Here is a 26,690-nt window from a genome sequence, read left to right as displayed (position 1 = left end):
AATCAACTGCTGGACCATGTCCAGTTTAGTGTTCCAGTCCAGATCCTCCGCAGGCGGACGACGAAGGTTTCCGTTAGCGACCCTCAGAGGAAGATCTGATGGGACGGAGCGAGGCGGAGAGTCATCGTTACCTCTGGATTCGATCTCCGTGTCCTCCTCCTCGTCCTCCTCACTGGTCTCCATGGCCTCATAGATGGTGCAGAGACCGGATGAAGGTGACGGGAGCAGAGACGGCGGAGGCTGCTGCTTGTGTCTGTGTTGCTGCTGGATGTCCAGTTGTCGTTGGAGGATCTGCCGTCGCAGTCGACGCTCCTGCTGCTGCTGTTGTAACTGTAACTGAAGCAGCTCTCGCCGCTGTCTCTCCAGCGCTCTCTGCTGCTCCTGACGCTGACGTTCCTCCTCCAGACGGAGACGGCACAGACGCTCCTGCTCCTGACGCTGACGGATGTGACGCAGCTGCAGCTGGTGCTGGGCGTTCGGCACCGCTGCCGACTGCGGGACTCTTGTAGACTCATCGCCGCGAGTCTGTCTGGTGTTTGGCAGCGGGGCGAGGTAGTTATCATCAGATGTGTCATGGATCAATGTCGTCTGGTTCTCCTGCTGACGCTCATCTATCTCCGGATCGCTCCAGGTTTCTCCTGTGGACAGTCAAGAGCACTCGCAATATGTGTTACTGTCAGAGACTGTGGTTATGGAGAACAGGGGTGAGCAAACAGGAAGAGGAACAGCACAGACAGGAAGAGGAACATGCAGACGAGACCAAAACCAAAAATCAATAAGACAAAACTGCTCTGTATATGAAAATACACATCACATATAACACAGGAAATCTCATCAGACACACATGACAGCACATAATAAAACACGCTAAACTACAGTTCAGATGGACAGTGTTGATTTAAACCAAGAGAACGAAACGACCTTCACTACTTCACTTCAGTGCTTCATTATGATGTGAAATAACAGGATTTCTGTCAGGTTCACTACCATCAAAAATGATTGACAGTTAGCATACAGATGAGATTGGTGGTATGGTTCTCTTCTGGGCAAAACTCCCTGCCCATGTATACAGCCAGCATGAATAAGAGCAGGGGGCGCATCGATGACCCCCCTTATGGTAAACAGAACAGAACAAGCAGATGCCATTGGTTCTTAAAGACATTTAAGTGTAACACATCATTAAAATGTAGTTGAGACTTATGAAAAGGAATAACAGAAGTGGAGTCCTGATTGTAAATGTGAGGTGGAGCTGGGGATGGAGGAGGGTAATTTGCTCCTGAGCAACGTGATAAGCTGCTATTAGCTGAATGAATTTTAAAACGGAAGCTGTGATTGCATCATATTTCTAAAGGTAGAGGAGGATCAGCTGATGCGAGCTTGACTCACGTGACCTGCCAGAACTAACGCTATACGCTTGATTTATGATGACAGAACTGTACCTGCTCTTACGTAATATTCAACATTCAGACCATTCCCGGAAAACAGAGAATCTCAAAAATGACATTTGCGTTAGTGTAGAGAACATTCATTCCTGAAACGATTACCTGATATAACATGCAGTGACGTCACTGTTCTGTGTTGAGTTGAAGGGATCAGACGACATGAACAATCATTGTTATTTCATCACTTCAGCACTTAAATAATAACACACCATCATGATTCATGACACACAAAAAGAAAAACAAGAAGAGGAACAGACAGCCTTGTAATAATGTTTAATGCAATTTTGAAAACCTTTTAGTTATTGTGAACGGTTATTGTGTCCAAACACTCCGGACCACAATTTCTCGATGAATTGCACATGCACTTCCAATTGTTCTCGAAATGTCCCAGTGCTCACAATACAACGACTTGCAAGCATTATTTTAAGACTTACAAATGCAGGAAAACACTTTTTTTCATAAACAGTAAGAGTTAGTCTGTTCCAAAGCAAGAACGTCCAAATACTGAAAGAATCCAGATCAGTCGAAACTCTGTACTTGAAAACACTTATGTTACGTGCCAATGGGAATCTACGTTATCCTTTACGAAAATGTTCAGCAGTTATTGTCAAGTAGCCCAAAACTAACAAAACACAGTAAAAATGAATCATGACAAGCCATCTAACACACATTCACCTCTCTATGTCAAACACTGCGAGTGTGAAACGCTTCTGTAACATCTAACCTGTACTTAATGCTAAAAGTGTTAGTGCTGGACACCGGAACAAGTTAAAGAAGTCAATAAAGCTAGTGCAGGAAAACTGATGTGTGTACAAACATGACAATAAGACAAGGATTTCCACAGCAAAATAAAATAAAATAAAACAAAACAAAAACAAAGTATAAAAGAATTGACACTAGATCGGTAAAAACAGTAGGATAAATACAAAGGTAGGTTGAGTCCATGACGTGTGTTTCTTTTTTTTTTTTGCATTACTTTCATCAAAGGACTAATTTTAACATTTCATCTTCAGGGTTGCCATGAAACGCAGTGTTATTTAAAAAGTACATTCTAATAGAAAATGAGAATCGCTACTGTACATACAGAAGTTTAAGCCGTACAATCATAACCATGAGCATGGTAATAGAAGAACATAGAGCAGCTCAGACAAAGCTATAGTCCCTCCCCTGACACCTCTCCTTTCCCCCCTTTCCATTCCTTATTACTATTCATACTCGCTAACCCCACATCTAAAAGACGTGGAGAACAGTGGGGGTGCGGGGTTTAGGGTAGACAAGGTGCATTCCAAAGGAGGTACTTTATACATTACCTGCCAGAAAATTATCAGTCTTATCACATATAGTAGAGTAGTAGGGTGGCTGGCCATCTGAATCATCCCCATGTTGGGGTGACAGGTGCATGGGAGACTCGGGATCCAACTCCTCCATCGCAGTGGGCTCAGTCTTCCTGCACATCATGTAGTGCTCATCAAAGCCTGCATCTCTCTCTTTGGGCTCGCTGATAGGCAGCAGATCCACCGGGCCGCCTAACAAGTCGTCGCTGTAGGCTGAAGCTGCAGGCAAGGTAAGCTCTTTAATGAAAGAGGGATCCTTGAACTCCTCTGGAAGCTGTTCTTCATTTTCCAAACTGAAGATACCCGGGCTTTTCCCACAGCTCTCAGCCGTGGAGTGGGCATTGGAGTTGGAGCAGTCGAAACCATAAGAGGCCACAGAGTTTGCAGACTGAGGCGTATCTCCATCTTCCTCTCCCATCTGCCCCGGGACCTCCTCATCTTCCTCAAGAGAAACGAGGTTATGAGGGATGGCGGCGCTTTCGTCAACTGCGACGTCAGGGTCGTTGATCTGCAACTCACCCTCTGTGTCACTTGCCTCATCACCAGAACTTGAAGGTGACGACGGAACCGAGGCGGGTGCTGTTAGTCCCTCACCCAACACCTCGTCGGCAGGCAGCGTTTCTGCTTCTTCCTCCTCCCCATCACCTCGCTCCAGGTGGATACCAAGATCTTGGTCCATGTCCATCTGCATTGCAGGAACTGGCGTCTGTTGCTTGTCTGATCTGGACTCAACACCCGAGCTGCTGTCGTAGTCTTGAAGCTCCTCGGGTGTGCTGGTCTCGCTGCTGCTGTGTGCGGCCAGAGCCGTCCCGCTGAGAGTGCTGGACTGCGACATCCCAATGGCAGGTGCTGCCAAGATGCCAGACTCCACAGGAAATGCACTCTTTGTCTGCTCTTGGACATCGGGTTGAGGTTCTGAGGTCTCGATCAGTGGTGGATTTATGTGTAAGAAGGACTCTACTGGGGATTTAGGGGGAGTGTCTGGTTCCTCAGATCTTGTATCTATTGGGTTTGATTCAGACACAATAAAAGCAGACTGGACCCATGGCTCTGAGAATGGATTGGAATGACCCCAAGCTTCTGTCTTTGTCATAGATGGTGCATCCACAGCGTGGCCCTTGTTGTCAAGACTGAGATGAGCCTCCTCTCTGTAATCTTCACCTCCATAATCCTCATCATCATCTCTATCATTACTACAAATTCCACTTTCAGCCATTCTGCTGCAGACCATCTCCACATCTTTTTCCACAAACTCATTGTCTTTGTGTTGCTCATGGTATTGCTCAGTATTTTCATGTTCTTCCTCTTTCTCATCATCCTCCTCATCCTCGTCTTCATCACAGTAAGAGTCGATTCCAGGAGGTCCCTGGAATGGTTGCTCGTTCAAGAAGATGTCACTTGTCTCTTTATCAGTGCAGCTGTTCTCAGTATTGAAGGGAGATGTTTCTTCTCTTTCATATGCATAACTGATATTTCTATCATCCGACTGCATCATACCCCAATCAGAACTGACAAAATCAGCCACACCCTTTATACAATCATTGTCAATCACTGTTTGGGACACTGCTTGCACTCTGTCAATTTCTCTTTCCTCATCCTCTTCCTCATCAACGTCTTCATTAATCTCCTCCTCCGCTTTCTCCACCGCCTCCTCTTTCTCCTGACAGGGGGAGACAGGAGCTTGGCTTCTGAAGGGATCTGCCCCAGTGCAGCTCAGCAGATCAAAGCCTTGTATAATATTCTCTGCTGCGAAAGAGGACATCTGAATGACATCTTGGACTCCATCCTCATCCTCCTGCTCCTGCTCGTCTGGGGTCATGGTGCTGGGGTACAGACTTTGAGACCAAGTTTCAGCTGGACCATGCATTTCCAAAAGAGGAGCAGAATTTTGGAGCTAAGCTAGCACAGATGTTGGGCCAGTGGGAGAGGATGGTGGGGACAGTACTGTGGTGCCTAGAGGAGACACAGCAGACACAGGCTCATTCAGACTGACCAGATCCACTGTAGCAGCTAGCTGAGACACTGCACTGTCATCTTTGGAAAGGTCCATGCTCTGTGGGATGTCTTGGGGATGAACATGCTCCTCCTCTTCAGAGGCTGAAATGACAGGGGCAACTGATTCTTCAAGTGCCTCTACAGAAGCAGGATGAAGGACAGGTGTAACTGTGTCCTTGAGTGTCTCGTAAGAAGTGGGATGAGGGATGGGTGTGAAGGTGTCTTCAAGTGCCTCTTCGGAATCAGGAGGAAGGGAAGATGTAACTGTTTCTTTAAGCATCTCATCAGAAGCAGGATGAAGCACATGTGTAACCGTTTCTTCAAGCATCTCATCAGAAACAGAAGTAATGAAAGATGTGACTCTGTCTTCAAGCATCTCATCAAAAGCTTGAGGTTCTTCAAAACCAGTATGAAGGGCAGATGTAACTGTCTCTTCTAGCATCTCGTCAGATGAAGGATGAAGGACAGGTGTAGTTTTTTCTTCAAGCATCTCGTCAGATGCAGAAGAAATGAAAGATGTCACTCTGTCTTCAAGTATCTCATCAAAAGCTTGAGGTTCTTCAGAAGCAGGATGAAGGACAGATGCAGCTGTTTCTTCAAGCGTCTCATCAGAAGGATGACGGGCGGGTGTAACTTTTTCTTCAAGCAACTCGTCAGATGCCGAAGGAATGAAAGGTGTGGCTGTGTCATCAGGAGTCTCATCAGAAACAAGGTAAAGGGCAGGTGTAACCTTTTCTTCAAGTGTCTCTTCAGATGCAGGGGAAATGACAGGTGTGGCTGTGTCTTCAGGTCTCTCATCAGAAGCAGGTGGAATGACAGGTGGGACTGTGTCTTCAGTCATCTCATCAAAAGCAAGAATGACAGGTGTGACTGTATCTTCAGGTGTCTCATCACATGTCGGGGGAACTCTGGGCATTTCTGTGTCTTCAGGTGCTTTCTCCAAGGCAGAAGCAGTCACATCTGCTTTAACCTCACAGACAGCAGGACTGGCCTCAGGTGCTTCCTCAGAGGCAGCAGGTACTGAAGGTGTGGCTGAGTGTTCAGGTGCTTCTTCTGAGGTTGTCATGGAAACAACAGCAGCAGCAGCTGCAACTGGGGCTGCAACCGCAGCCACAATGGGTAGAATGTCCTCTTTCTGGCCCTCTGTGGCATCTGCAGGCTGGGTGGTTTTAGGGCCACGCTTCACTGGCATTGGAGTACTGCTGCCAACCGCCTTCTTTGGGCTGCTTGTCTTAGCGCTGGACTTGCTTGTTGTCTTGGCGCTTGCGCTGATTTCCTTGGATGGTGCCGCTTTGTTCTCCTTAGGTTTACTAGTCTTAGCATCCACTGCTTTGCTTGAGGTGGGGGGTTTCTTGGAAGCGGATTCTGGCTTGGCAGCAGTGGCTGATTTGGGGGTGTCAGGTTTGGTGGTTTTTGCCGGTGCTGGCCGGGTGAGTGGCGAGGCGGAGGGTTTCTTGGCCGCAGGGGTGGATGGCTGCTTACTGACATCTTAAAAGAAATAAAAAATTAATATAAATAATGTTAACTCATCAAATTGATTTGAATCTAAGCATTGATAAAACATGAGGTAAATTCACATCAGCCAACCTTTCTTGACAGGTGTTGTGGTCTTAGCAGTGGGAGTGCGACCAGCAGGGGGGGCTGTGGTTTTAGCAGGAGAGGGTTTAGCAGTGGTGGATGGTGTCTTGGGTGTAGCGGTTGTTGGTCTGGATGCAGATGTAGTTTTGCTGGCAGCTGTTGGAGTCGCTGGTTTCGGGGTGGCAGGGGAAGAGCGGGCAGCAGGGGTAGTTCCAGCAGGCCTGTTAACATAAAAGAGAATTCATTAGAAAAGAAGACTGTATCAAATAAGAACCAAGACAGGCAAATCATTTAGGCTTGTTTTAAATCGGGAGATGTTTCGTTTTAAATTAAGGGCAGATCAGTCCACTGCAGTCCAGATCATCTCATCACACGTCCCGGTTGGCTCTAAATAAACTAAACTAGATCCTGCGGGCCTTTTTCTGTCTACAATCCATTGCATGTCTCTCTACTGCTATAAATAAAGAGCTGAAGTACATGAGGCGGTATGAGTGCAGAATACACAGGGAACATCACGTTAATCTTTCGTTGTGAGGAGTAAAAATAACCAAGCAAATCCCACTCGAGCACACAGCATGAATCCCGCTAGAAAAACATATGGACGGTATATGTTTCCTCTAGGCAAACTTCACGAGGGATGGGCGGCGTGTCCTACAAACACAGCGGCAGGCGAGAGAGCGAGAAGTAGAAACACAGAGAGAGAGAGAGCTCCAACTGTGAAGGTTCTAGAACAATGACATTGAAGAGGAAAAGAAACAAATTAACCTCACAGAGGAAAGCATTCATGACTTCAAGACATGGTTTAGCCAAAAATCTGGTCCCCCTCAATCTGTACATGAGTATTTCTTCAGGTGGAACACAAAAGAAGATATTTTGAGAAATGTCTCAGTGGTTTAATGTTCATACAATGGAAGTCAACGGAGTTGTTGTTTGGATTTCAATATATAAACACAACGATTCAAAAAAGAGAGAAAGAATAGGAAAGAGAATGAGAGCTCGGTCTAGTTCTCAGACATAAAACTAACATATAATGTACAGTGACAGGACAAGTGAAGTTAAAGACGAGAAGTGAGAGAGATTAGCACAAACTCTACTGTAAGAGAGAGAGAGACTTAAACAAGGCCAGTCAGCTTCATGTCAGTGTCCTAAATCATCCAGAGGATTGGTGTAAACATACTAAATGCTCTCACTCGACGACAACAGTCATCAGGAATGGAGCAGACAGCTTCTGAATCAGTTACTGTGTCGTTCTTATGTGGATAAAACTACTGAATCCGTATGTAGAATAAACAAATTAACAGAAAAACAAACAAACCAAGCCATTGTTTTCTCTCTTCATAAATCAAATGCACATTTAAATCCTGAAATGCACTGAAGCGTTCTGTCTCATCTGTTTTAAACTAACGCCAGCGGCTTCTTCCTGATTTTCGAGCAAACGCTTTGATGCGTGTGTGTGTGTGTGTGCGTGCGTGCGTGTGTGCGTGTGTGTGTGTGCGCCTGTGCGTGTGTGTGTGTGTGTGCGTGTGTGTGCGTGTGTGTGAGATGATGAAGAGCCTGAAGCGTGATCGGATGATAAACTCTGTTTAACTCGCTGAGCGACAGATTTTCCCCTGAAGTCACGTCACATGATGATGATGAAGATGATGATGAAGACCTCCTCCTGACTCAAACACTACAGCTGATGAACTTTTAATGGCCTAAATCATCTCTATAACCATGAGATTCATCTGCCTTCGGGATGATTTCTAATGCATCTGTGAAGCTGAAACAGGCGTTTACCTGTGTGTGCAGGTCATGAGAAGAGAAGCATGAATACAGAATGAAATCTGTCCTCTGAACAAACTTTGATTTATGGATTTTATGCCACGATATGCACATCTGCAGTCATTTCATGGCCTGTGGTTGTGTTAAACGTGTCAAATCTCAACACAAACACTAACCAGACATGCAGTTTTATACTCGACCGTGTCCTAATGAACCCTGCTGAACAGACCAGCATGAATATCCCTCAAGTCTTGCAACTTATCAAACAAACTAAAAAAATAACATTTCTCTCTAAACATCTAAACCGAATGTGCTGTGTCACAAAAAAAGTTAAAAAAAAGAATGGTTTGACGGTCTCTCTATATACTGTGGACTATAACTGTATATCCAGTCGTAACTAATTCACAAGATGATTCATTTGATGCATTTATTCCATGTCAATCATACCATTAGTAGAAAATACAAGAAGATTCTAAATGACATCATGAAAATTCATATGAATTAACCAACTCGTGAAATAATCACAAATTGCCACAAATGTAATTTTTCTGAAAGGTTGCTTGAACATAGTTAGCTTAAAAAACAGGTTATTTGCATCAAATCTTTACCTCCAATGTCTGCATGTGTTTAAATGAATCATGTTCAGCTTCATGAGTCATTGAGAGAGTCATTTTTCTGTCTGTTTCCCTGTGTGTGTGTGTGTGTGTGTGTGTGCGTGCGTGCGTGCGTGCGCGTGCGTGCGTGCGCGTGTGTGGTGCGTGTGTGTGTGTGCGTGCGCGTGTGTGGTGCGTGTGTGTGCATGCGTGTGTGTGGTGCGTGTGTGTGCATGCGTGTCATGCCAGAGGAGCACTGCAGCAAAAACTCACTCAAGTGTTTTAAAAACATCCATCAAATGACTGTCAGGCTCGCGCACACACACACACACACACACGCACACACACACACACATGCGCACACACACACACTCTTCCAGCATGCTCCATTTGAAGATTAGGTGCAGTGGCTGTAATAAATCTCTTCGGTGGATTAAGTGCTACCACAACCTACCGAGCAACACAAGACGAAGAAACACAGAAAATGTGTGAAATAAAGTGATTCACTTATGAGAAATGAGTCAGATGTGCACGCTGGATACACCCTTCACTGCCCCACCCATCAGTATGACATCATCGTCTGCAGGAAATAGATCTCATTCATTAGGACATCAACAATGATTCATATGAAACATATTCTGACCTGAATGTCTAATGTCACAAACATCTTTTCACAATGATGCCGACCAACCAGTTCACCCCAAAATCTAAATGATGTCATCATTCATTCGCTCATCCCTGTTGGGAAAAAAACACATATGCTGGTTAGGTAGGTTTTGAAGTATGTTAGCTGGTTTGTGCTGTTTTAAGATGGTCCTAAACCAGCAAGTGACCAGCTTAAACCAGCTACCACGCTTGAAAACCACGATAACCAGCATATGTGTTAGTAAACCTTTATGTGAGTCTTTCTTCAGCGAAACGCAAAAGAAGATATTTTGAGAAATGTGTTCACACAATGGAAGTCAATGGAGTCCAGTTTTCCTGAGAAAACGGCTGATGTTGTGCAGCTATATAAATACTGATCTGCTTGTCAACACACCAACAACACTGCATGTTTGGGACGGGCTCAAACTCTAACGGAAGATTCCACCATAACATTTAACAGGACACGCACACACCCGACACGGAGTAACACACTGCTGGATGCTGTGTTTTACATCATTGTGTTCAATTAGTGTAAAGACGTGCAGGTCAGCCCAGCGTCCGCACAATAACACATCTTAACATGTCAGTGTAAAAGCAATGTCCTGAGAAAACATCACACGTGTGTGAAAATACTGAGGGGAAACACTGGACAACTCACACACATGCAGTCAAAACTCAAGCGAAGGCTCGCTGAAATACACAGCGCTGTCAACCATCTCTGTTGAGAATTCTTTGAAGCTCGTGGCTTCATGTGTGTGTGCGTGTGAGACACTAAAACACACTTCATGATGAATAAACATCCCGCACAGCTGCAGCGGCACCACATCACCCTGTTCTGACACAATCCTGATTTACATTCAGTCATTAAGATCAGATGACGCTTTATTAACATTTCACTCTGCTGGTAATATTAAAACAACATCTTCTAGAATAAAGAAGAGTTTTAGTGGCACGTTATAAAAAGACAAAGGTGATTACAAAATCAACTGAATATTAGAGCATTATGATATTACAGTCATATACATTTGAGAATAAAGTAAAAACTACAAGAATCAAGTCATAACAATATGAGATTGAAGTTATAATTTTACTTCGAAAACAAGCTTTGAGAATAAAATCATACCACCGCGAAAATTACGTAACAACATTTCTTCATGTCGATTCACAAAACTGAGCTTACAATCATGATTTATACAGCGAGCTGTTGGATTTGGGAGAAATTACGAAGTATATAAAGTAACCTGCACATTTGATGTTTTTAAAGGGGTCGTATGGCGTGAACACGTGTTGTTCTGTGTCTTTGGTGTGTTATAAGTCGCTCATGCATGTATTAGACACGTAAAACTGCAGAAATGTAAGTGTGGGAACAAAAGAGTCATTCTATGTAAAAGCGAATGCTCACCCAGACCTGCCTGAAACGCCTCGTGTAGCCACACCCCCACAAATCTACATCAGTTGGTGGTCTGATTGGACTAAGACCGCCCAAATGTAGACACAAGTAAGGTGGGCGTACCTGTCAGAACAATTGAAGAGGAACCTGATGTTCCAAATATGGTCAGAGGCATCACATTTCCCTCACACGCTTGCAGTATTCCACCAATCACTACACACTGGTGAACTGGCCAATCACAGCACACCTCGCTTTTCAGAGCCATGAGCTTTGTTACAAATCTGAGAGGCGGAGCAAAGAGGAGATACAAACATGCACGGTGTGTGGAAAATACAGCGTTTATCAACCTTAAATCCTGTAGACACATTGAATTACATCTAAAACAAACCATAATATTCCTTTTAATCGTGTCATATCACCCCTTTAAAACAGAGGTGGTGATAGAGAGACAAAAGTTACAGACAAAAGAATTCTCACATTCTCATCATCACCTCTACCCAGATAGCACAATCCATCTGGTTTACGTCTATTTGACGTCTGCATTTACATCTGCAAGACATCTTAAATACATAGTTTGCTCATCTGCAATACGTCCCGGAGACGTCTGAACGTCTGTAATACGTCTGCTAAAGATCTGGAGATCTGCTGCTTAAAAACATCTGCTAAACATCTTAGAAAGAGCTGTTGTACATCCATTCTAAACCATAAACATCTTACAGACATCTTCTAGATGTCTATATGAAGTCTGACAGCAGACATCTCCGAGACGTATTGCAGATGAGCAAACAATGTATTGTAGATGTCTTGCAGATGTAAATGCAGACGTCAAATAGACGTAAACCAGATGTATGTGTGCTATCAGGGTATAAATGCATCTCTCTCTCATGACCACACACACAATGACCTGAAAGCATCATCCTAACATCATCTCCGCGCTGCATCATTTCTTGTGTTAAACTACTGCAGGCGCTACTGCAGAGACTGTTGGCCTACTTGTGGAGATATTGTAAATTTAATCATCTCCCTGCGGGACATCGTGCTCTTTTGAAATTTGCCAAATTCTGTTATGACGCAGAATCAGAGGTGGGTAGTAACGCGGTACACTTACTTCGTTACATTTACTTAAGTAACATTTTGGAGAATATGTACTTTTTAAGTAAAATCAAAAGTGTGTACTTTTACTCTTACTTGAGTAAATTTCTAATAGAAAATCTGTACTTTTACTTCGTTACATAACTTACATTGCGTGACGTTCCTTCGTTCCTTCATTTTAAAATATGCTTTTTAAAACGCGTTGTTTATTTCAAGGTTGTCGTCTCTTTTTACGGGCATTCCCGAGTGATCGATTCTTTTGAGTCGATTCTTTTGAAAGCATTAATTGAACAATGGGCAAAACCATTTGAATAGGCTAATGAATCAGTTCAAATGATTTGTTCAGTTCGCAGCACGATCTGAATCATCTGAAGCAGGATTACTCACTCCTCGTAGCGCGAAATTTAAGAACACGCAGAACACAAAGAGCGTTGGATGAAGTGGATATTAATCTATATCTATACAATCAAAACTGCAAATGTGTCATATTGTTTGCCAGCAATGATAAATGCCCGCCATATGCGCGCACCCGCGCGACCTGTTCGTCAGACACAGCAACATGCGCGTTACCTGTCAGACACAGAGACGTGGGCTTGCAGAAATATACATTTGAAGAACAGAAGGAAGAAAACTTGTTGATGGGCGTGTGGTTCACTGTTTACTGTTTGTTTACAAGTAAGAGCGTTTCACAACACACACGTGACACAACACGAGAAAACATGAGCTTTGTTCAAAAATGTGTATTTCATTTAAGAGAGCACTGCAGATGTTCTAGATCATCTTAGGAAATGCTCTGAGTTTAGTTCATGCTTTAGTTTGACATGGTCTATTATTCTAAATAAGTTGTGTAAACTACATTGACATCAGGACTAGATGAAATTTACAGAAATGCTCGTCTCTTCTGTGTTTGTCTATTCTTTAGTCTCTCTAGTATATTGCAAAGATATCTGCTTATGATAATTAAAAATATTGATTAAAATGTAATATTAAAATATTGGCGTTAATATTAATTTTATGTAGTAGGCCTATATAATCAGATACAAAGTAACTAAGTAACTAGCTACTTGAGTAGTTTTTTCATTGCATACTTTTTTACTTTTACTCAAGTAATTTTTTAATAGTGACTTTTACTTTTACTTGAGTAACAATTTCTCTAGTTACTTGTACTTTTACTTGAGTAAAGATTTTGGCTACTCTACCCACCTCTGCGCAGAATTGATATTAAGCTAAATGTAAACATGTAAAGGGATTGTAAGATGGGACACATGAACCGAGAGGAATAACAAACAATCGACCACATCACAGAATTCGAATCAACAGAGAGCTTTCTCTGAGACCATCTGCACCGATCAGACGCTCACCTGGTTGTCTTGGAGACTGGAGGTTTGGGAGAGGCGGTGGAGATGGGCTTGGTGGTGGATGCAGAGGCGGGTCTTGGAGCAGGAGCTGAAATGAGAGGTGATGGAAAGCGTTCAACATCAGGTCAAACAGTGAAACGCTCGACTGAATGTGAAACACGAGCGATAACTGACAAACCTGATGTTTTTGGGTTGGATTTCAGACTGCTCGCTGACGCCGCAGGGGTTTTCTTCACTCCGTTAGCTGGAGCCGCCGCAGGTTTCTTCTCGGTCGTCTTCACTGAGGTCCTGGTGGTGGGTACAGCAGTAGAGCCGAGTGTTTTTTTAGGAGCGGCACTCGTCAAGGTCTTCTTCTCAAGCCCGGCTGTGGTGGTCTTTTTGGCGACACCGTTGGCTTGCGTCTTCTGCGTGCCATTGGTCAAACGGCTTTGGGCGGTGGTGGGACGGGAGCTGGTGGTAGACGTCTTGGTACCAGTGGTAGACGTCTTGGTACCAGCGGTGGACGTCTTTGTTTTGGTAGGAGCTTTTGTCTTAGTTTTGGGATCTGCGGACTTCTCCTTCCCAGTCTTGTCATTTGCTGATAGCGCCTCCGCTGGCTGTGGTTCGGCTTCTGTTTGCGTGCCGGGCAAGGCCTGGTCTTGAGCTCCACCCGCTGGCACCACCTCGATCTCAGGACCTGCGTTCAACGCTTCCATCGGCTCCACTGTTGCCACGTCAACACCATCCGGTTTCATCTCGTCTTAGTCCTGCTGGCCCGTCTTAAGAATAGAGGAATGAGGAACCGAGGACGGCTATCAGACAGCTACGGTGACTGATCTGAAAACAAAAACCAGAGAGTTTCAAAAGAGTTCTGTCAGGTTTACTACAGTCAAAAATTATTGACAATTAGCATTTAGTCTAGATTGGCGGTATGGTTCTGTTCTGGGCAAAACTCAAAGCAGCGAACAAGCAGATGTCATTAGTTCTTCATTAACACATCATTAAAATGTAGTTGAGACTTATGAAAAGGAATAACAGAAGTGGAGTCCTGATTGTAAATGTGAGGTGGAGCTGGGGATGGAGGAGGGTAATTTGCTCCTGAGCAACGCGATACGATGCTATTAGCTGACTGAATTTTAAAACGGAAGCTGTGATTGCGTCATATTTCTAAAGGTAAAGGAGGATCAGCTGATGCGAGCTTGACTCACGTGACGCTATAAGCTAGATTTGTAGTCTGATCCGAGACACGCAATAAACAACGAGTCTGAGCAAGAGAGAATTCCAGCAGACGAACCCAAGAGAACAATCAGATAAAGTTGAGAAAGAATGCAAAAACATAGTGGAACAAAACAACGGCCGATTCAGTGCTTATGAAGACTGCTGTTGCGAGACTACAGATGCAAGACATCCGTCATATTTCATGTGTAAAATGTTTCTGGGTTTTCTTTAACAGGCATTTCTGATTGCTGACTACTCGCGAAGCAGCGCTGCCAGATGCATTACCCACAAAGCCTTGCTGAAGCAGATGTTGTTCGCATGATTTAAGCGCAGCGGCTCCTCAGTAAAGTTTATCCCGTCAGAGGCCAACAAGAGGAAACGCTTTGGCTCAAGGGATCATGGGAAAATAACAAACACTGAAATCAGACACACTCTATTGTCCATTCAACATCTCTGAACATCTCATCATCCAGACCGTTTCTTTATAACATTCACATTCAACCTCTACACTCAACAAAGTCAAAAAGGGACAAAGCCCAGCGGTTGGGTTTGTCTCTTTTTGAGCCAACCGTGGATTAAAAACAAATTTTGAAGAGTGCACCCCCCCTCTCTCGTTCTGTCCATTACTCAGCTAGTTCTCACACAGATGGTCCAGACAGCTGACCATCCTCAATGAGAATAAGAAACTGGGGGAGGGGACGGAGAAAGGATTTGGGGGGTCTGAACGGTGGCCAAGTCAAAGAAGCCCATCCCCGTGTGTCTATGATACTCTGCTCTTTAGATTTGACTCAGTTCCTTCCTTCAACATACATCTGTGAGACACTTTGTGTGTGCTTGTTACGTCATCTGCCGCCCAAAAAATAAGAATCTGACACTTAGAAAGTAAACACACAACTTTCTACAGTAAGCCAAACGTTTTGTGTTATTACAGTATTCATTCATGTTTGCAGCACAACACAGAATAATAGTGAGGGTTCGAGGTTTGGTCAAACATTAAGAATGAGCTATAGTAATAGAAATGCTTGACTTTGCAAATTCTTTTTATTGTATTTTTCCTCATGTTTGTTCGGCAGAGTAAAGGTCCTATAAAGCACTATAGAAATACATTTCAATTGAATTGAACACTATACACTAGCAAAAGCTAAATGCAGCAATAAATCATCACCTAAAACTGAAGAATTAGTTCTAAATGAAGTGAGTAATAAACAGGAGCACATGCTGCATCACCTCTCAGTATTCTCAGAGCTCCAGGGCTGAAAACACATCTCTGTACATCACATCTCTCTATTTTAAAACTGCTTATAAATAAAGAGTCTGTTGTGTCCGCTCGACCCCTCCTGACTTCCTCCTGTTCTCATCTTCTGATCCTGATTGTGTTCGTGTGCTGGAGAGAATGTCAGGTGCTGGACATCATCATCATCATCACCTGACCTCATGACATTAATCATTTCCTCTAAACATAAACAACAGTGACCTCAGAGGTCAGAGACCCATCGGGGTCCATCTCATCTGACCTCTTTGACCTTTACAGTGTGTCTGGTGTTGACAAACACATTCCTGTAAACAAGCAGTGTTGGGCAAGTTACTCAGAAAAAGTAATGAATTACTAGTTACTAATTACATATCCAATAGTGTAATTAGTAACACTTACTTTACTTTTTCAAGGGGAAAGTAATTACATTACAGTAACTAATTACTTAGTAACTAGTTATGAATTATTCACCCTCAAGTTGTTCCAAACCTGTATAAACACTGTTGTTCTGTTGAACACAAAGAAAGATATTTGGAAGAATGTTAGCAACTGAGATTTCTGGGACTACCATTGTAGAAAAAAATTATTGTATGTTTTTTTGTTCTCTTAAACACATAATTAGATATTTTGAAGAATTTATTGAAGCAAACAGTTCTGGGGCACCTTCGACTACCATTTTAATTTTTCAATGGGGTCCCAGAAATGTCAGTTGCTAACATTTTTCCAAATATCTTTCTTTGTGTTCAACAGGACAAAGACATTTATACAGGTTTGGAACAACTTGAGGGTGAATAATTCATGACTGAAGTTTCCTTTTAGAGTGGAGTATCCCTTTAAATAAACGGTCGAGCCTGCCCTCCCTCATTCTCAGGGATATATCTGCTCACTCCTCACATCATCCAATTATTCTAACCAATCCTGAGGCAGAAGCTGTCACGCTCATGAAGGGATGACTCGGCTCTTAACAGCGGCCAGGAGAGAAGCGCTCATCCTCTAAAGACCCACATATGACATAAACAAACAGGCACATACGCAGACACATTCCAGAAGCATTATTTTGGCAGGTCCCCAGCGACAGCCAATCAGAGTGCTTAAATGGTCCCAGGCACAGAACTGCCGATCCGCCTCACGTTAATCAGGTCAGAGACGCATTGTAACGACGAAATGCACTTTGGCCTCTTTATATCTGAGGGCAACACAACACACACACACACACACAAACACATTTATAAGAGTTGTGTTGTGAATTAAAGGAATAGTTCAGACAAAAATGAGAATTCTTTCATGATTTCCTCAGTTAAACTTGTATGAGTTTCTTTCTTCTTCAGAACCCAAAAGAGACATTTTGAAGAATGTTGATAATCAAACAGCACTGAACTCCACTGAACACAGAGCCACTGAGACATTTTTCAAAATATCTTTTTTTGTGTTCCACATGAAGAAAGACTCACATACAGACAACCACATACGAGAGAATAAATGATGAGAACAGCAGGACCTCCATCTCAGCCTCAGCAACTTGGGCTCAAAACAACATTATTAATAAATGGCAAACAAGAAAACAAGCGGCACACTCAGTACGCACTAACACTCTGTGTGAATAGCTCACTACGGGAGACGAGGCCGACCCGATTTGTCCCCTAAATAACTGTGAATGGCGGAAGTGTTCTAGAAGAAAGCAGAGATTAGTGTAGCACAGAGATGCCGCAGATATTGTGTGGCTTCTGCTCTGTGACGGCGCTGTCCGCCTCTGATTTGGCGATGGGTCAGAGGACTGTTTGAAAGCTTCACACAGAATCATCATGTCATTTGTCACAGTTTGACATTACACACATCACGCTTGTCCGGCCAACACTTGCTGGCGGTCATCTCTGACTGTTGAGAATAAAGATGCTGTATTAGCACCCCCCCCATGTGCTTGTGTCCTCCGGAGGCTGCAGAAGTGCACCGACACCCACCCTCAGCGTAAAACGAGGGAACACTGAATCCATTCAGACACGAGCTAACAGAGGCACCGAGACCCCTCGGCGGGGCGGAGGATGGGGGTGACGAGGGGGAGCGGCCCGAGTGAGAAACACATCACTGTTCTGCTCTGAAGTGTTAAAGGTCGAGGAGTTCGAGTACAAACCGCCATTAAAGTCACCAAGCATGCTCTACATCCACAGAAACTCACATCCATTACAAACCACAGACGACGACTATAAAATAAACATCAATCATGATTAAGTCTGTTTTAATGGATAGCCGTTCTCTCTCTGGATTATTTAAAGGCCACATCCACACGGAGCCAGAGATTTCCCTCAACAATCTTTTTTTCCTTTTCACACCGTCGTCTCAAGAAATATCTGCGTACACACGGAACCACTGAAACCGACTCAAAACCATGTAGCGTACACGCCAATTCAGTGTGCGGCGCTGTAATTCTGCCGTAGAGATGCACTAAAAACAGAAAAGAAGATTTGGAGCATGCGCATAAAAGATGACATCATGGTTTTGGAAAATATACGGATCGGCTGTACACACGAAAACGCAAGGATGGCGTTTTCAGATTTATCCACTCCGGGACCCGCCCAGCATCCCAATCCGCACACTATCCGTCCTAAATAGTATTCAAAAGTAGAACTAGTATGTCCCAAATCGTAGTATATTGAAAAGAGTATTCCAAAGATTCCCGGGTGGTCGACTACTTCCGGAAGAAATTAGAAGTGCAGAATGATGCACACTCCGACGGCTGATATTACCCACAACTCACAGCGAGGAGGCGGAGTTAAGTGAATGAACAAATGAAAGTATACAGTAAACATTACATAGGAAATGATGAATGAATTAATACCTTAATGGAAAGAAGAGCTATATTTGATGTGTGTGACAGCTATTGGCCACAATGTTGTCTAGGCAACAACGCCCACTTCCGCTTCCTGTAAGAATGTCCCAGTGTGTGCGATCTCTTTTGCCGTGCACTCAAAAGTGCCTACTACTCCAACACAAAAACACTACCTCCTATTAGGGCTAGGCGAATTGGAACGCAGGGTCGGTTTTAGAAAATAGCGGTTTCAGGCTCCCAAAACGCCGGATTCGTCTGGACGAAACGCCGATACGATAAAAAAAAACACGTTTCCGAAAGAGTTTGATTCTATCTTTAAATGCCAACAAGTGCTTGAACAGCAGACTAACTAAAAGAGAACAATCATGGATGAGATCTCAATTATATCTCCTAGATGTCAAAAAGATCAAATGGAAACTTTTATTTAAGTCTCATGTGTGTCTCAGATATTTTCCTGAGAAAACGAGTCAGAAATCTCAGTCATTAGACTTTCAACAATGTGTCAAACTCAGCTCAGATTTGTCTCGTCTGCAATCAAACGTCAATATTATTGAAATGTCAACATTTCTCATCAAATTTACTCAAATCCGGATTAGTTTAGATTTACAATCTACATTAATTTACACCTCCAGACTCTTCACGTGTGTAAACAATCACACTCTCATTTGTTATGTTAACATCTGAGACAAAGAAAATGCCTAAATGAAACTAAGAACTCATAAGCTATGACAGCCCTGATAGCACACATACATCTGGTTTACGTCTATTTGACGTCTGCATTTAAATCTGCAAGACATCTACAATACATAGTTTGCTCATCTGCAATACGTCTCGGAGATGTCTGCTGTCAGACGTCAAATAGAAATCTAGAAGATGTCTGTAAGATGTTTATGATTTAGAATGGATGTACAACAGCTCTTTCTAAGATGTTTAGCAGATGTTTTTAAGCAGCAGATCTCCAGATCTTTAGCAGAAGTATTACAGACGTTCAGACGTCTCCAAGACGTATTGCAGATGAGCAAACTATGTATTAAAGATGTATTGCAGATGTAAATGCAGACGTAAAATAGACGTAAACCAGATGGATTGTGCTATCTGGGAGAGAAACCGCTGAGCTATAACATTTCCTCATGGGAAGCATTACAGACATTTACTCAAGAAAAGTGAAGCGCTGTATGTTCATGCTAACTTTACTGAACCGTCCAGTGTCTATTAGACATCATTCAATTTAAAGTCTCAGATTCAGTCCATTATCTATTCACCGATCGTCCATCATAAGTTCATGAATCGCCGCTGGTGTCCATAACACAAATAAAATGACACAACAGAACGCGAGAGGGACCGCGTCTCCGTGCGGATACTGTTCGTCTCTTTCTCTTCTGATCATGTGACTTTCTGAACGCTCTTGACTGAGTCCATTATTCAGCACACACGCGCTGAGATGAAGTCGTTCAGCCCGTGGCACACTATAGTCACCAAAGAAGGGATTGTTGGGCGGTCGACCCTCGCGGCCGCTGGAGGGACGCACATGACAGAACCGCCGCTGTCTGAGCAGACAAAAGACGTTTCACTGCCCCCGTCATCGAGATTACAGCACATTCCCAAAAACACCCTCGGAAAACGCACGGCCCAACACACAAAAACAAACTCGGGCACACATTCTGTAGGGCACAGCAGTGAGACGAGAGGAAGGGGATGTAGAGACGCTCGGGTAGAGAAAAAGACTTAAAGGGGAAGTCAGAAACAAAACAACGCCCGTCTGAAGTACACCAAGATGGATAGTGGGCTTTTGTTTTCTGAGGCGTCGACAGCTCGCAGCAGATATCTGGACCGAATCCAGGTGAAGAAGTGTAATCCCTGTGTACCTTGAAGAAGATTAACACGTGTTTTCTGGAACATAAGACACTCAAGTTTAGTAGGTTACACAGAAACACACGCATCTTAAAGGGACAGTTCACCTAAAAATACAAATTCGGTCATCCTCTACTAATCGGTCCCACATGTCATGTCAAACCCACGTGAGTTTCTTTCTTCGTTGGAAAATCAGATGAAGAACGTATGTTGAAGAATGTTGATAATCAAACAACACTGAACTCCATTAACTTCTGAACACAAAACCACTTAGACATTACTCAAAACATCTTCCGTTGCGTTCCACTGAAGAAAGAACTCACATACAGGTTTACAATACACAACCTCAAAAAAGAAAAGTGTCAGTGGTATCACCCGGTTTACATTTGGAAACATCACACCCGGCCGCGGCCGCCTCTGTCCAAGCACCCAAAATCAGATTTTGCCCCCCATTGACTCCCATAGTAGTTATTATTTTTTTGTTCTGTTGAACACAAAAGACGACATTTTGAAGAATGTAGGACAGCAAACAGTTCTGGGGCACTTTGGACTACCATTGTATTTTTCCTACTACAGAATTTTCATTATTGGGTGAACTATCCCTTTAAATCAAGACAAAGCACGATGCTAATCCCGCGAGATCAACATGGCCGTCCTGTGACGGACACACACACAGAAGAAGATGCACAGAGACGAGAGGAGTATTGATCACGCAGAGAAAGGTCACAGATGGAGACTCTGAGGAGTGCATTAGAGGAGCATGTGGACACTTCCCTCAGGAGGGGCTACAACGAGTTGAAGATGGGGATTGGGGAAGGGGGTCCTTTTAACTCATTTGTAACTGGAGAGGCTGCCTATAACTGTTATCTACTGACGGCACTGGAAACACCAGAGAGCCAAATTACATAAGAGCTGATAGAAGAGCAGCTGGTGGAGATCGATCAATGACAACTGATAGTGTGTGTGTGTGTGTGTGTGTGTGTGTGTGTGTGTGTGTGTGTGTGTGTGTGTGTGTGTGTGTGTGTGTGTGTGTGTGTGTGTGTGTTTGTGACAGCATGGCCAGAAATGACATCTGCATCAGACAATAAACATGCCCTTCAGCCTTCTCACACACACAGGAAATGACTGTACCTATAAGAGGATTACCCTTCTGCTCCGGCACCTTCCAGATGGACTCTGATCCCTCGTGGGTCCACTGTTGTGTTCTGACTCAACAAAAAAGCTTAAACACGGAATGCGAATCTACATTACGATTACGATCATCTGTACATTCATGTGCAGTCACACATCTAGGCTGACAAATGCACAGGATGCGGGCTGGGCCGGCTCTTGAAGTGATCAACACTTTCACCGCTGTAGTCCGGAGTAAACACAATGTAAGATGCTTAAGGTCAAGAATCTACTCAATAATAATCTTGACACAAATCGTATCAGTCCAATGTTGCTTTTTTATAGTTTTCTGAGCGTTCATTCCTCAATGCTGTCACTGATGTTTCCCTTAAATTTTCTTCTGAAATGCTAAATAATAAAGTTATAAAACTAACAAGCATAGCGTAGTAAAATGACTGAAAGGGGATCAATCCATATCTAAAGCAGAATAGAATAAAGATTTAAAACCCGGCCAAAAAGCAACTTTTTATCCACCACTCAGAACACCTCGACAACCCCCTAGCAACCTCCTTAAAACCGGTCAGACCAACTCGGCAACCTGCTCATACCGGTTAGTATGCCCCGGCAACCCCATAACAACCGAGTGGTTCAAAACCACCCCGAAAACCTTGGCAACCCTCAAAAATTATTCATTAAGAACCAAACCGAACCGGGTCAAGTAGGGTCAGAGCATCAGGAATAAACCCAACCCCAAACCAACATAATACTGCTCAACACAGCAGGAGAACTACAACCGCACAATGTGTTTAGAAAAAGCTGAACCATAACCACAAAACACTTCCCAAAAAAAGACACAAGAACCCTTCAACACAGCTGCAACACATTATCTCATCCAAACACAACCAACTGTCCAGTGACAACTGCTCGGCCTCCAGAGATCCGAGAGAGATATTCAGAGAGTTATCCAAGACGAACACATGACACAGGAAAACCACATCGCTTCTCTAAAGCATCATCTCGGGACCCAATGAAACCTCAAGGCAGCGCTTGTGGTCCACATAACAGAGCAGAGGAACTCTCTCATGTCAGTTCAGATCAACATAAACTATATGACATCAGTGCGGTCAGCCTTTATTTGAGAAACATATTCATGCCCCATCCTCATAGCGTTCTGTAGATTGGTTCCTTATGTTTGTCATGACCTTAACCGGTGACTCTCATTTTACCATTTAATTCCATACTCAGACAATATTCTGCAACATCCGTCTCTGAGACATAGTTTCATTCTTGCTATAGTGTCATACAATAAAGAACAGCAGAGAGAGAGAGAGAGTGCTGGAGCTATGAGACTGCAGGGGGCTGAGGCGTCCGACCGTCTTAAACCCTTTTGTTTGCTGAGAGAAGAGAAAGGAACTATTAAGCAAGACAAAGAGATGAACTGACTTACAAAACAAAGATTAAACAGCAGGACGACCCAAACCCGATGCCTTCAACACCTGCTGTGAGACTCATCCCTTCACTTAACGTACAACAAAAAACGCCCTGTTGATTTTCATTGGCTCGCAAATAAATAAAGACAATTTAATGATAAGAACACCTGAAGCTAAAACTAAAATCTCCATCGGAGAGAATTCATCTTGGATCGTCTCCAAACTCGGAGCACATTTCTAAAAATCCAGTCAGATTAATTGTTCTCTGTCTTCATTTGTGTGCGAAACATCAATACTTGACGACAGACCAACGAACGGTATCGAGCTGCTGGTTGTTAACGGCGGTATATCCCTCTATTGTTTTAAGGTTTTGACAGATGAACCGGCACGGCTGGCTTGTATTTTGGCAGGGATGGCTAATATCGCACCGTTTGTTCATGCAGTAGGCTTTATATTACTGTATATATTTCATCCGATTCTGTACCGGCACATCAGCTTTACAAATCAGCATTTAAAAGTGAAAAGATAGACAAGGACTTCCCCAAATCTGAATATATCCAATTTAGCGGGCTTGTGATATTTGATAGGCTATACACGATCACATTTAATAACGCGATTTTACCGCCTTAATATACCGGCTCATCTTCACTCCCTCACGCCCCTGAAATTGATGCGAATTTTATGAAAGTTACAGTCAGAATACAAAACAGATATGTGGAGCTTTACATTTATTTGACAAAGTTTATACACACTATAGGCCTATACACACATATGTATAAAAATATCATTAAATAATACATTTCATATATTTGGTCTATATTTGCTGTTTATAATTTATATGCTAGCACGTTTTCTAACTTTGGCTTATGAATGTATCTGGACCTGGTGGGTTTTCTACGTTTCGGGTGAATGTTGTAAGGGCTGAATGTCTAATGTGGACCGGGCGGGTGAAGGCAGAACAAAAGAACCCGACCAAAGGCACGAGTGATAAGTTAAAGTGCGGTGAAAAAGCATCTAGTCCACAAAAAAACACCTTTAACATGGCAATAATTGCACATGAACATTTAATTTGCTTTACCATTCTGTTTAATGTGTGTTTTATAAAGGACTGTCCGTGGATAGATTCGGCTCCAGTACGAGCGAGTTACCCGTCACCGCCCAGACATCCACCATTCAAACTCAATGAAAGGAGGAACAATTGGCAACGCTGAATAAGTGAAAGACAATACACGAAAATTAAAATGCAATAAAATCGCTTGAATAACTACATGGGAGGTGTGATATATTTCAACATACAAATCAAACCGGTGTGAAACCTGATCGCTGCAGTGGCATTCTCATCTGATGATCTCATTTATTCCGCCGGTGCTATAACGGCTGATGTGAACTCATTAATCAAATTTACATATAAATGTCTTCAGCCGTAAATCCAATCGCTAAATGACACGCGTTTCCTTAACATGTAATCCGGACTTACATTTACTCTTTTTCAGTGTAATGCGGTTCGAAAGTTTGACACGAACGCTTTAAATATAACATCGGTTCTGTTCGTGTTGCGGATTTTACCGAATCTCAAGCGCTTTTCCTCCAGCTACGCCCAGTCAGTACTCGCGTCTCCTCAGCTTTCTCCAAGCGGAACCAGACAGCCGGCGGTCGTCACCGTGAATCGAGTAAAACCGACAGCAATCCTGCGAATAAAACCCTTAGACTGAAGCTCTAACGGAGGACCGGAGCCAGACTTTTCCGAGCTGATTCGGCGTCTACTGGCGATAAAAGAGATGCGCGTCTCCTGGCAGCACAGAATGAAACCGCGCTTGGCGATCGGCGCACGCACGCGCACACCGGACGAGTGCGGGAGGAGCGCGCGGGGGTGAAATTGAAAGGGATGAATAGAGAAAACGGCTTCGGTTTCTCCGGCCCGTGACCAATCAGCGCTTAGACTGAGATTTATGCAAATGAGAGATGATGTCATCGCACAGGCCACCCCGGGTCTATTCTTTACGCTTTTCTATTGCTCGGATCAACCCCAAACCATCGCCCCCCTCGACCTCCATGCGACCCCCTCCCTCATCCACGCCTTCCCGCCGTTTCTTTTCACTTTCACTTACACAGACATGAGTCTGTGTTCTCAACTGGTTTTGCATCAGGACCCAGACATTACACAGGACATCAGGGAACGGACCAAGACATTCCCAAAATTATTTAGCATATAAAAGTAACCAAAACGTCCATGAAATCAAAAAGTTAAAAACGTCACAATATGCAAAAGTATTAACATGTTAAAGAGGAAAATTAAGATATTTAACAACAGTGGGATGTGGGGGTAATGCTTCTTCTGTCTGTTAAATGTTACTAAGCCTGTTTATTTTGCAGTTCTAAACAAATATGACTTTGTCCTGTTTTTAAGCTGTTTGTGAACTAAACAGACCAGTGTCACACCAGTTGAGAACCTCTGAACTATCTAATAAAACAAAAATGTAATGTCACGTTAAACTTTAAACCGAGTTGACAATAATGTTTAATAATATCTAATAAAATAATGATTAATATCTAATAAAATATTTAACCTCACTGGGTGTTACAATGATCTGACAACATTTGAGAAGAGGCTGAAGAAATATTCAGAAGCATATGCAAGAGGGACATTTTAGAGGGTATATTCTAGATGTATTTATTTGTCTTACCACCTGCTCTGTTCTCTCTTTGATCCCAAACACACTGCTGCAGTAGCTGTCAGTTCACGTGAGTCACAGAAGAGACTGAAACACAAACACGTGTGTCATTCCACAAAACATGTATCATTTCTGTACCAACACTTTCTTCATGTCAGTGTGTTGAGCAGTGCTTAAAAAAATCATATTAAGAAGTAAACACTTCAGTTACAAGCCTTGGATGTGTTTTCACCTCTACATTCTCTTTCTGGGAAAGTATCTTCAATAGTTTCTCAACCCTGAGCATTTGTAATGTCACATTAAACTGTAAAACTGTTTAACAGAGTTGACAATAATACTGTCCATTAGTTGATGTACAAGTTATTTCGCTTCAAATACACATTTACCCCAAAATGAAGGTCTTGTTATTACTTACTCTTTCATGTCATTTCAAACGCACACTGAAAAAAATAACTTGAAGCATTTACTTAATAAAATCCTCATAACAATTTGCAAGAATTCTTTTTAAGTAAAATGTGCTGCTATAATTCAAGTACAACTTACTAACCACAATAAAGTAAATTCTACTTATTAAATACATTTCGTTTTTTGTTAAAATATCAAGTAAATGTCACTTAGAGTAAACAAAAAACATTACGCAGGACATAATCATGTGTCTAACTCAAACTTCACGGATCACCTACTTTCATATTGAAATATACTATTTGGTTTTACAACATAGTTGGTCAAGTAAGAAGAATCTGGTGGTCTCTGGCATTAGCACAGTCACTGCACAAAAGGTGATATAACACACTTCATGACTAATATCGTGCCTCAAGGCACAAGCACCGCTCTTCTGAACAACAATAACCACTTAAAAAACCCAAACTTAGAAAATAATACCAAAACTCTCCTAAATCTACAAGATAAATCAACACAAACAAGGCTTTCTTTTTACTGAACAACACTTAAAATGGCAGTTAATCTGGAAAATGAATCTCCTAATGCAGTCAGATGCAAAGCATGCTGGGAACTACAGATCAACTGCCAGGGTAGTTATATCTACAAAACTTATTGATGTAGTCTCAACACAAAATAAATAAGTCAACTTAATTTGACCAATTGGGTTTAACATAAAACATTGAGTTGGATTTACTTAATAAATTGTTCAATTAAAATTACTC

The 26,690-nt window shown here is 42.9% G+C and overlaps 1 protein-coding gene across 1 annotated transcript; it reads right to left on the bottom strand.

Annotated features, from left to right (window-relative positions):
• Positions 1-1,699: 1,699 nt before the first annotated feature.
• prr36b (proline rich 36b) lies at positions 1,700-24,905 on the bottom strand. The gene is made up of 6 exons (XM_057345389.1): positions 24,422-24,905; positions 13,370-14,007; positions 13,195-13,279; positions 6,359-6,570; positions 4,692-6,259; positions 1,700-4,661 (listed from the first exon to the last, which is right to left on the bottom strand). Exons 2-6 carry the CDS (start codon positions 13,923-13,925, stop codon positions 2,742-2,744), a joined length of 4,341 nt encoding a protein of 1,446 aa, XP_057201372.1. The 5' UTR covers positions 13,926-14,007; positions 24,422-24,905; the 3' UTR covers positions 1,700-2,741.
• Positions 24,906-26,690: the final 1,785 nt, after the last annotated feature.

Source organism: Triplophysa rosa, linkage group LG11 (assembly GCF_024868665.1).
Source record: "Triplophysa rosa linkage group LG11, Trosa_1v2, whole genome shotgun sequence".
Taxonomy (NCBI): Eukaryota; Metazoa; Chordata; class Actinopteri; order Cypriniformes; family Nemacheilidae; genus Triplophysa; species Triplophysa rosa.
Note: the sequence above shows the minus strand (reverse complement) of the source record. Positions and strands in the feature narration are given on the sequence as shown.

Bases quoted from the DNA above. Each gene is read 5' to 3' on its own strand.
- prr36b (XM_057345389.1), bottom strand. From the start codon at position 13,925: ATGAAACCGGATGGTGTTGACGTGGCAACAGTGGAGCCGATGGAAGCG. The intron at 6,260-6,358 runs GTTGGCTGATGT...ATTTCTTTTAAG, and splicing joins CACAACACCTGTCAAGAAAG to ATGTCAGTAAGCAGCCATCC. The intron at 4,662-4,691 runs CCAACATCTGTG...TAGCTCCAAAAT, and splicing joins CACCATCCTCTCCCACTGGC to TCTGCTCCTCTTTTGGAAAT.